The sequence below is a fragment of the Mandrillus leucophaeus genome, unplaced genomic scaffold, assembly GCF_000951045.1.
Source record: "Mandrillus leucophaeus isolate KB7577 unplaced genomic scaffold, Mleu.le_1.0 Scaffold228, whole genome shotgun sequence".
Classification (NCBI taxonomy): domain Eukaryota; kingdom Metazoa; phylum Chordata; class Mammalia; order Primates; family Cercopithecidae; genus Mandrillus; species Mandrillus leucophaeus.
The window spans coordinates 990,899-1,001,173 of NW_012102343.1; the positions used below are offsets into that span (position 1 = coordinate 990,899).

Genomic DNA, 10,275 nt, shown 5'->3' on the forward strand with positions numbered 1-10,275 from the left:
CTATGCATGGATGGCTAGGCCAATGAGCCAATCAAACATGGAATCAACCAGCCAATCAAAATACTGAGGGTCACTGTGCGTTTGAGCTACACTGGGCTTAGGTCATAGCAATGCCACCACCCTTATCTCCTTTCTTGTACTTTGATAATAAATATTAAAGAACCGTTTCTGTATGTTATCTCAATGGAAGACGAGGAGGCCATGCCAGGTTGGAAGAGTCTGGAATCCATAGAGGGCTGACTGGATTCTAAGAGGAGGAGAGGTGGGGTGAAGAGGACATCAATCAAAGTTTAGGAATGAATGATTCTGGGGAAGTCCTGGTCAGGCCCAGGACGCAGCAGACCAAGTTCGAATCCCTGCTCCACCATGAAGTACAGGACCTCCTTGGGCCTTAGCTTCTTCACATGTAAAATGAAGATGAGAATGATCATTCCATGGCAGGGGACACCTGTATTTCTGCCTGCCCAGAGTCTATGTGCCATATTCCAGTATAATCACCCTGTTTCTCCTACGGGAACTACCCCTTTCCCACCCTTGGTCCATGTGACTGGAGTGGAGGCTGGCGCCTTTCTGGCTAAAGGCTTGTGGTCCATGCCCCTGGTTCCAGTGACTGGGTCAGGGATGGGCACTTCACCAAGGAGGCCCAGTGATAATCAGCTTCGAGACTATTCCTGGGTGATGGGGGAAAAGGGGCTCATTTTTTATTGAGTTTGCAAGGCTGAGAGGGTGTAGGCCTAGAGCATCTGGTGACCACCTTCGAAGGAACCATGAAACTGACACAGAGGAAAGAGCAGGACCCCCCCTGCAGACACTGTGGCTGACTGATCAGCCAGCCTGAGGCCACACCACGCCTGCACTTCCTAGTTGTGTGAACCAATGCTTTTGTTTTTTTTTTTTGAGAAGAGTCTCGCTCTGTTGCCCAGGCTGCAGTGCAGTGGCACGATCTTGGCTCACTGCAACCTTTGCCTCTGGGGCTCAAGCCATCCTTCCGCTTCAGCCTCCCAAGTAGCTGGGACTACAGGTGTGCACCACCGTGCCTGGCTAATTTTTAATTTTTTGTAAAGACAGGGTCTCACCATGTTGCCTAGGCTGGTTTTGAACTCCTGAGCTCAAGTGATCCGCCTGCTTCAGCCTCCCAAAGTGCTTGCATTACAGGTGTGAGCCGCTGTGCCCAGCCCCAGCAAATTTTTTTTTGCTTAAGGCAGTTTGAGTTTGGTTTCTGTCACTTGCAATCCAAGGACTCCTGATTAACAAACTTCGCCATGGAGATTAAATAGAGTGAGGTGTGTGAGAGCAGCTTGCCAAAGGTCATGTGCTTGCCACAGGTAAATCACCAGCCCGTCTGTGAGCCCTGGATCTCCAGGTGCAATTTCTGCTTCTAGCAGCCACTTCCCTCGGGACACTGTAAGGAAGGGCTCCGTCCCTTTGAACCCCAGGGTGGAGATGACCCAGGTGGGAATATCAGGAGGCTGGGGCAGCCCTGCAGACTGCTCCACTGGACCTGGTCAGGTGGCAGGGAGGGAGGGAGGCAGAACCCAGAAACAAAGGGAAGAGAAACTTCGCACTGCCCATCCCACTTGCAGGGAAGTGAATCGCCGTGGGAGGCTTGGGGGAGTAACACCAGGGACAGAGGGGAAAAGGACACTAGAGAGACATCTCTGCTTCCCTGTATTAAGGATCTCTTTCTGGTACTCATAAATAAGTCCCCTTGGATGTCAAACACACCTGTCTGGCAAAGGGATCTTAAGTGATGAGGAGTAGAAGGTAGGGTTGTAAGCCTCTCAAGGCCTTGATCACCTGCCACTGCCACCATGGAAGTTTCTTGAGAGCGGCCTGACATGTTTCCCCCACGCTGGACCCCTCACTCTCTGGGCACCCCCTTCCTATAGCTCTTGCTGTCTTATCTCCCTAGAGCCACTGGGTTCAGTCTCCGGGTGGCACTGGAGTCTTGTTCAACCCCATGGCCCTCCCAAACCCAGTACCAGAAAGTTTGCAGACTGAGGGCTTGGCCGATTGCAGGGAGCTCTGCTGAGCTGACAGCGGCCCATCCAACCTGGGCTGCTGCCTCCCAGAGGCCAGTTGGGACTGGTTTTATTTAGCTCTGGTCGGGCCTTCCGGTCCAGGGAAAGCCCCATCTGGGCTGTGGTGTCAGTTCTGCCACTGGGGGTTACTGATAGCCTGGGCCACTCCCCCTGGAAACCACAGAGGTCTCTGGAACAGGGCTGCCTGGCATACATGCAGGCACATACCTGGACACAATGCTAATGCCTACTATGTGTTCATGGATGAGGAGAAACTTCAGAACCACAGGGGCCACAGGATTGCGGAAAGGCCCTCAGGTCGGGCAGTAGCTCCATGAATGCTATGGATAATCCTTCTGGAAAGGTCACTCAGCAGCCAAGGCTCGGCCAGACATCACAGCAGAGGCCACCCCCACCACCCCCGCCGCCAAAGAAAACGAGGCTACGCATGCAACAGAAATGATTAGAAAGAAAAAAAAAAGAGAAATAGAAAAGATGAATTCTAAACTGCAAAGGCCTGGAAGAAATGCCTAGTGTAAAAAGGGAAGTAGTAACCATCTCTGTTCCAGCAGGATGGGCTGATCAGGTTTTCACACTGGGCCCAACTCCAGGTTGAGTAGCAGACACAGGCCCTGAGCATGGCATGATCAGGTCTTGGGAAAATTACTGCCCTGGGCTGGCCTGTGGACCTGAAGGGTCCCATCTTGCCTCCCAGTGTCCCCCCCAACCCCGTCCCTACCAGCACTCACACACACAGCGGCTCCGCGATGGATCCAGCATGAGGCCAGGTCTGCATGTGCACAGGTAGCTGCCCCTGGTGTTCACACACTCCGCATCCTTGCACAGGCCCAGGGTCAAGCACTCATTGATATCTGCAGAGTTGGAGGAGATGACCAGCTCATGCCCCTGCCCTGGAGTTGGCTCTGGACAGACACAGCCCACAGGGGGCCTGATGGAGGGGAGGGGCGGGGTGGAGATCCTCAAATACCCTCTCCAGACAAAACAACAACAAAAGGGCTGCTATGTATTCAGTGGGATTCCTCTACCTGGGCCTCAGTTTCCTCACTTGTAAAATGAGGATAATGATAGTAACAACCAGACGGTGTTAGATGGATAAAATAAGATCAAACTGCAAACCACTTAGTTCAGTAACTGGCATGTAACAATGATCATAATATTAAGAGCTAATGTTTGTTTGTTTGTTTGTTTGTTTTTGAGAGACAGTCTCACTCTGTCACCCAGGCTGGAGTGCAGGGGTGTGATTTCAGCTCACTGCAGCCTCCGCCTCCCAGGTTTAAGCAATTCTCATGCCCCAGCCTCCCGAGTAGCTGGAACGACAGGCGCGTACCACCACATCCAGCTAATTTTTGTTTTGTATTTGTTGTAGAGATGTGTTTTCACCATGTCGCCCATGGCTGGTCTCAAACTCCTGGCCTCAAGCAGTCCAACTGCCTTGGTCTCCCAAAGTGCTGGGATTATAAGCATGAGCCACCTCATCAGGCCTCAAGCACTAGTATTTATTGAGCACCTATTACATGCTACATACTCTGCTGGGTATTAACATACAATACCCCATTTAACTCTCACAAACCATTTTATCAAATAGGCCCACATGTCCTCATTTTACCGGAGAAGAAACTGAGGTCCCAGGAATAACCAGGTCACCCACTGGTTTGGGGAAGTTGGCACTGGGCACAGGAACGAGGGACTGAAAGGTGACCCAGCCTGAGCACCAAGGGGCACTACTCCTTGATAGGATGCGCCATTGTGACAGGGTGCCAGTAAGAGCTGGGAAGGTGCTACTGAGAAATGGGAAAGGGCAGTGATCCATATGCATCCAGACTGTGGCCACAGTGGGATGTGGACCTCCAAACCCAAGTCTGACTTGCTTCCCTCTGCTTAAGAAGCTTCTGGGTTTCCCATCACTTCTTAGAGGGAGGCCCTAAACCCTAACATGGTATCCAAGGTTCTCCACCGTGTCCCTAAAGCCTGTGGGTAAACAGGTGGCTCTGATGAGACACTGGCAGACCTGTGGCATCTCCCGTGTGTACACAGGCCACGTACATAGTACTTTCTGGGACACTCCAGATAGCGCAAAATGTTCTTTTGCTGATGGTGTTCACATTGCCTGGAGAGCTTGCATCCTCTTAGTTGGCCAACTTGTACTCATTTTTAAAGTCTTGGCTTGGGTATCACCTCTTCCAGGAAGCCTTCCCTGATCCTCCCAGTCTGGGAAGGGGCCCCCACCATGGGATCCTGTAGCACTCAGTGACCGCTGCTTTCTCTCAAGAACACTCTCTCTGCTCATTAGATGTGATTGTTCAGGGGTCTATCTGCACCTGGGGCAGGACTGTGTCTTCTCCATCACTGTGTACTCAACACCTAGCACAGTGTATGTAGCCCATAGTAATCTCCCCTCCAATAGTTTGTGGAAGTAGGAGGGAAGGATGGAGAGAGAGAGGAGAGATGACGTGTGCAGGTGCAGAGGTGAGCAGGTCCCTTCGCAGACACGGAGACCACAGCCACATACGTGGGAAAGGGAGGTTTCAGGGGCAGGGCCTCCTGAGGGAAGGTCCTTTGGTGTCCTGAATCTTGGGGCTCAGTGGAGGGAGGGCAGAGAACCCATCTGAGATCCTGAGAATAACCTTAAAGCTTCAGACTCGGAAACCCACCAGGAGGAAAAGCAACTGGCGACCGTTTAGATATGAACAGCCCCGATTTCCCTCCAAGGGCAAAAATACGTATTTCTCCCTAGAGCCACTGTCTGCTTGGCCCTCAAACCACTGGCTCCTGAGGGAGTCTGACCCTGGACTAGGCTGGGCCAGAGGTCTGCCCCTTTGCTCGACCCCAGCACCTTTGCTTATCCACAGGCTAGGGATCACTTCTGCAGCCTGGCACCCCGGAGGGAGACAGCCCAGTCACGCAGAGCTTCCCCAGACTCCTCTCTCGGAAGCAGCCTCCAGAGGGAGGGTACCGTGGAGGCCACCTGGGTCAATCCCCTGTCTCTGACCCAGCTCCATCCAAAGCAAACCATACAGACAACTATTTGTCCAATTGTCCAAGCTCCTCACAGGGAGGCCACCTTGTTCCCCACTGGCCTCTGCCAGCCCCAGGAGCCTGTCCCTGGCAGGAAGCCCCCATGCTCCCCGCCCCCCTTCCTGGCTGTGGGTTGAAGCAAGTGGGAGGGAGGCCTGAATAGCTAAGGGTTTTCAGTTGGGAAAAGCCCACAGAGGCCCCAACAACTCAGGCTGACTTGATTTCCCACCCTGGAGCTGAAATTCTTCCCATTCCAGGGAGACCAGCTCAGGAGGAAAGCAGAAGTGCAGGGACTGCGGCGGCCCCTTCGGACACAGCCCCGCATAGCCTAGAGACCCTAGCCTGTGTTCCAGGTTGGGGTGGGTGGAGATGGGGAGGAGGGCAGGTATCAGCCGCTTGGCTTCCTCTGTCACTCTCAAGTGAGTCCCTGGATTTCCTTAGGCCCCTGGAATCAGCAGCCTCCCACCACTCCCCCAAGCTGGGGCTTAGAGGGACTCAGTGGAGACCACTCGACCAATGACAGACACTCCTCCTGTCTGGTGCTGGGAGTGTGTCCCGGCATCCCTGAGCCCAGCCCTGGCCCTAGGGGTCCTACCTTGGCAGTGAGTGAGGTTCAGTCTCTTGTATCCCTGAGGACACTCCAGCTGGCCATTCTCAATCACCGGGGAGGCTGAAGAGTGGAGATACAAACAGGTCTCACTGGAGGGCCCCTAGGCTCCTCTGTCACCCATGCTGGGAAGGGGTGCAGTCTGGATGTCCAGCCCACCCAGCAGCCGTGAGCCCCAGCCCCTGAAGCCATCGTCCTGGGCAGCTGTGCTTCCTGGTTCTCACCAGACTCCTCTCGGCCTACCTTGCTTTTATTAAAAGCAGTACTAAGTGAAATAAGCCAGGCACAGAAAGACGAATATCACAGATCTCACTGATATATGGGACCTAAGAAAAACAAACCCACAGAAGCAGAGTAGAATGGTGGTTACCAGGGCCTGGGGAGAGGGGAGACAGTGATCAAAGGGTACAACATTTCAGTCAGATACAGGAGGTGTAAGTTCAAAAGATCTGTTGTACAACATAGTGACTATGGTTAATAACAGTGTCTCGTATTCTTGAAAATTGCTAAGAGAGTAGATTTTAAGTGTTCTCACCACAAAAAATAAATATGTGAGGTAATACACATATTAATGGATGCAATTTAGCCACCTTACAATGTATACCTATTTCAGAACAACAGTTGTGCACCGTCCAGGCGCAGTGGCTCACACATATAATCCCAGTGCTTTGGGAGGCCAAGGCAGGTGGATCACCTCAGGTCAGGGGTTCGAGACCAGCCTGGGTAACATGGTGAAACCCCATCTCTATGAAAAATATGAAAATTAGCTGGGCGTGGCAGCACATGCCTATAATCCCAGCTACTCAGGAGGCTGAGGCAGGAGACTTGCTTGAAACCAGGAGGGGGAGGTTGCAGTGAGCCAAGGTTGTACCACTGCCCTCCAGCCTGGGTGACAGAGTGAGACTCCATCTCAAATCAAACAAAACAGTTGTGCATCACAAATATATACAATTTTTATTTGTCAATTAAATTTTTAATCCTAAAAATTGTATTATATACTTCACATATATAGTTATAACATTACATATAGTATATACTATACTAGGTGCATGTCATATATATAACATGGGTTTTATCGTTATAACTTTTTGCTTTTTATTTTGAAATACTAAAGATACACAGATGTCTGATTGCAGATTGACCAACAAGGAAATTATTCTCAGTATTTTTATGCTGATACACATCCTGCCTTGATATCACAACATTCCCCCTTACTTTACAGAGAAAAAAAAAAAAAAACCTCAAACAGTTGATATTAAATAAAAACAGGGGAAAAAAATCTCCATTACTTTGGGGCAACAGACTAGTGTGCCAACCCTCTTGAAAAGCTCTAGCAGGGGGCATACTTCTGATCACCACCTGTCTTCACAGGAAAAGGCAGGGGAATACTATATTTTGTGGAACAAAAAGAGAACTCAGCTATAAGTTTGACAATTCTTTTGCCTATAGCTAGCCAGCAATTCTAAGCAGGCGCGAGCAATTGCCACAGACTTTATTCCATACAAATTTCCAGAAAGACACTATGATGTTTCAAAGGTCTTGCTCTATAAAGCTAGCTGCATGGTGGCTTCCTGTAGCAATTTGCCTTCTTCTAGCTTTGACTCCTTTGTGGCAATAGCTTGTCTCTGAATGCTGCACCCTCCATCTCTGTCACCTTATCCCAATTCCTTTTTCTCCCAGTCGTAACATCAGCAGCTACACTTTCAGAGTTGTTTGCTAAAGCTTCTTGTCATCCAGGAAGTCATTTACTGTTGAGAATATATGTTCACTGGTTCATCCTTTAGTGATTTACAAAAAGAGAGGTCTTCACATATATATATATATATATATATTTTTTTTTTTCTTCTTCTTCTTCTTCTTCTTTTTTAAGATGGAGTCTTGCTCTGTCACACAGGCTGGAATGCAGTGGTGTGATCTCGGCTCACTGCAACCTCCACCTCCTGGATTCTAGCTATTCTCCTGCTCCAGCCTCCTGAGTAGCTGGGATTACAGGCATGCACCACCATGCCCGGCTAACTTTTGTATGTTTAGTAGAGACAGGGTTTTGCCATGTTGGCCAGGTTGGTTTCAAACTCCTGACCTCAGGTGATCCGCCTGCCTCGCCTCCCAAAGTGCTGGGATTATAGGCATGAACCACCGCACCCAGCCTTTCATGTATTTTTATTGTTGAAATGAATTATTGCAAATACCAAGAGGCACGTTAAAGATATCTATACTTTTGTCCAATTGTACAGCAAAGTTGAGTGTCTTTGTGGTTTAAAATGTTTTTCTAATCAAGATAGCTTTTATTTCACCATTAGCTGCTGTCTCTGGGCACTTACACAGTTAGTGCAAGGTTTGTTATTAGTAATGGCCTATATCAATCTGTATTTCATATGGTCTTCTTGATCATTTGGATCCTGGGGTACTTGGGGGTCACATCTGATAGGTTGTCACGATTTTTACATTGTAATATGGCTGATGACATGGTATAAGACTCCCTGAGAAGGGTCAGCATTGCGTTTTTTAATGATTGCTTATGATTATGGGACTAGTATTATTTTGCATCCACGGTTTCTTTGCAGGAGCTTTTCAGAGCCACCTCTCCATTTGGTGTGGGTTAGTTTAGTTAACACCAGAACACATAACTAAAAAATCCAGTAATCACAGCACTGTGAACTGCACTGCGTTGTAATATGCCAAAGACAAATAGAAGGAGGTACCACATTTTCTTGGAAGCCCCACTCTTCCCTGAGGACACACTGTGTGCCAAGCATGACATGTGACAGCCTGACATAGGGACAGACCAAGTGAGGACATAAATTAGTAACACTTAACTTTTTTAAGATTAAAAAATGTAAACTGAAGTTCAAAAATGTTTTCCTGCCAGGACTGGCCCGCTCCGGGTTTGCACGTTCCATGTAGGGACCAGGGTCCAGCCTAGAAGGCCGCTCTTGTGGAGACACACAGGGATTCTGAAAACGCTGAGAAGGAGATGGAAAGATGGGAGTGAGGCTGGGAAATATGCATGTCCCTGGCTCGGGGCCTAGTGGTATAAACTGAGGACAGAGAGGAGGGAAGAAAGAGAAGTCGTTTGGAGAAACTCAGAAGGCAGGCTGATTAGATGCAGCCCGTGAACACTATGAGGAGCAGAAGGTAGGAAAGAATGATGCAAGGCTGCTGCCAGAGGGCCGAGGAAAGAGACCAAGTGCACATTTGTCCAGTGCTTCAGAGTTGCAAGGCCATGGGTGCACATGGTCCTGTCTGTTTCTCACAACAATTATACCCTAAGGCAGGGACCATCATCCCCAATTTACAGATTAGGAAAGCAAGGCTCAGTGAGGGGTAAGTAACTGACCCAGGTAACAAAGTTGCTGGAGCAGAGGCAGGGTTGAAATCGGGCCTCTAGCTGTGAAGGCCACATCCTTTCTCCTACCTTCTACTGTGCTTCTCTAAGAGAGAGAGAGATCAGGAAGAGCTGGGGAGCCAGCAGGCCAGGATGATATCAACTCTCTAGATGTCAAGAGGGAGAAATGATGCTGGGCATGGTGGCTCACACCTGTAATCCCAACATTTTGGGAGGCCAAGGCAGGAGCATCACTTGAGCCCAGGAATTCAAGACCAGCCTGGGCAACATGGAGAAACCTCGTCTCTACAAAAAAAATACAAAGATAAACTGGGCATGGTGGTTCGCGCCTGTGGTCCCAGCTGAGGCAGGAAGATCACTTGAGCCTGGCAGGTCAAGGCTGCAGTGAGCTGTGATAATGCTACTACACTCCAGCCTGGGCAACAGACGGAGATGGAGACAGAGACGGAGAGGGAGAGGGAGCAGCAGAGGGAGGAAGCAGAGGCCCCTGCTTCTTTAGTGATCAGAAGGGGAGCAGCAGAGAGCTTGGATTAGAGCAGGAAGCAAGAGTGGAAACAGCTGCTGGCACCTGTGGAAAACTGTGAGAACCCAAGGAATGGGTGAAGCTGAGAGGAGCTAGGTCCACCCATTAGTCTGGATACATGTATGTGCTTTTTATATAAAGTGGTCTCCTCCTTAATATGGGGAACCTGCCCCCCCTGCCGCTGGCCTGAAGGGAGTGTGTGTCGTGGGCAATTCTTCGTGAAGGCAGGCTTCTAGAGGGAAATAAATGCCAAGCCACTGTCTCTGGGGAAACTCCCATTTTTGCCAACAACCTCCACCCTGAAACCAGGGCCCTCAGCGCCCCTCCTCGCACCTCCCAGAGGCAGTCTATAAGGGGCTAGTTCCTAGCTTCTGTAAGACCAAGTACAGCATGGAATCTGAAAGATCAGGTTAAGGCCGGGCACGGTGGCTCATGCCTGTAATCCTGGCACTTTCAGAGGCTGAGGCAAGTGAATCACCTGAGCTCTGGAACTCAAGACCAGCCTGGGCAACATGGCAAAACCCTGTCTCTACCAAAAATACAAAAAGTCAGCGGGCATGGTGGCATGAGCCTGTGGTCCTTGCTACTCAGGAGGTTGAGGTGGGAGAATTCTTTGAGCCTGGGAGGTAGAGGTTGCAGTGAGTCAAGATCATGCCTCTGTACTCCATGCTGAGCAACAGAGTGAAACTATGTCTTAAAAATAAATAAATAAGGCCGGGCGTGGTGGCTCATGCCTGTAATC

The 10,275-nt window shown here is 49.9% G+C and overlaps 1 protein-coding gene across 1 annotated transcript in view; it reads right to left on the reverse strand.

The window, feature by feature from the left end:
- The window catches only part of LTBP2 (latent transforming growth factor beta binding protein 2), a 125,143-nt gene that overhangs the window by 31,419 nt on the left and 83,449 nt on the right, over window positions 1-10,275 (reverse strand). Inside the window, exons 12-13 of the mRNA XM_011981580.1 lie at window positions 5,653-5,727; window positions 2,771-2,893 (exon numbers count right to left, since the gene is read on the reverse strand). Coding sequence (XP_011836970.1) covers window positions 2,771-2,893; window positions 5,653-5,727 — 198 coding nt within the window. The remainder of the gene's footprint in view (window positions 1-2,770; window positions 2,894-5,652; window positions 5,728-10,275) is intronic.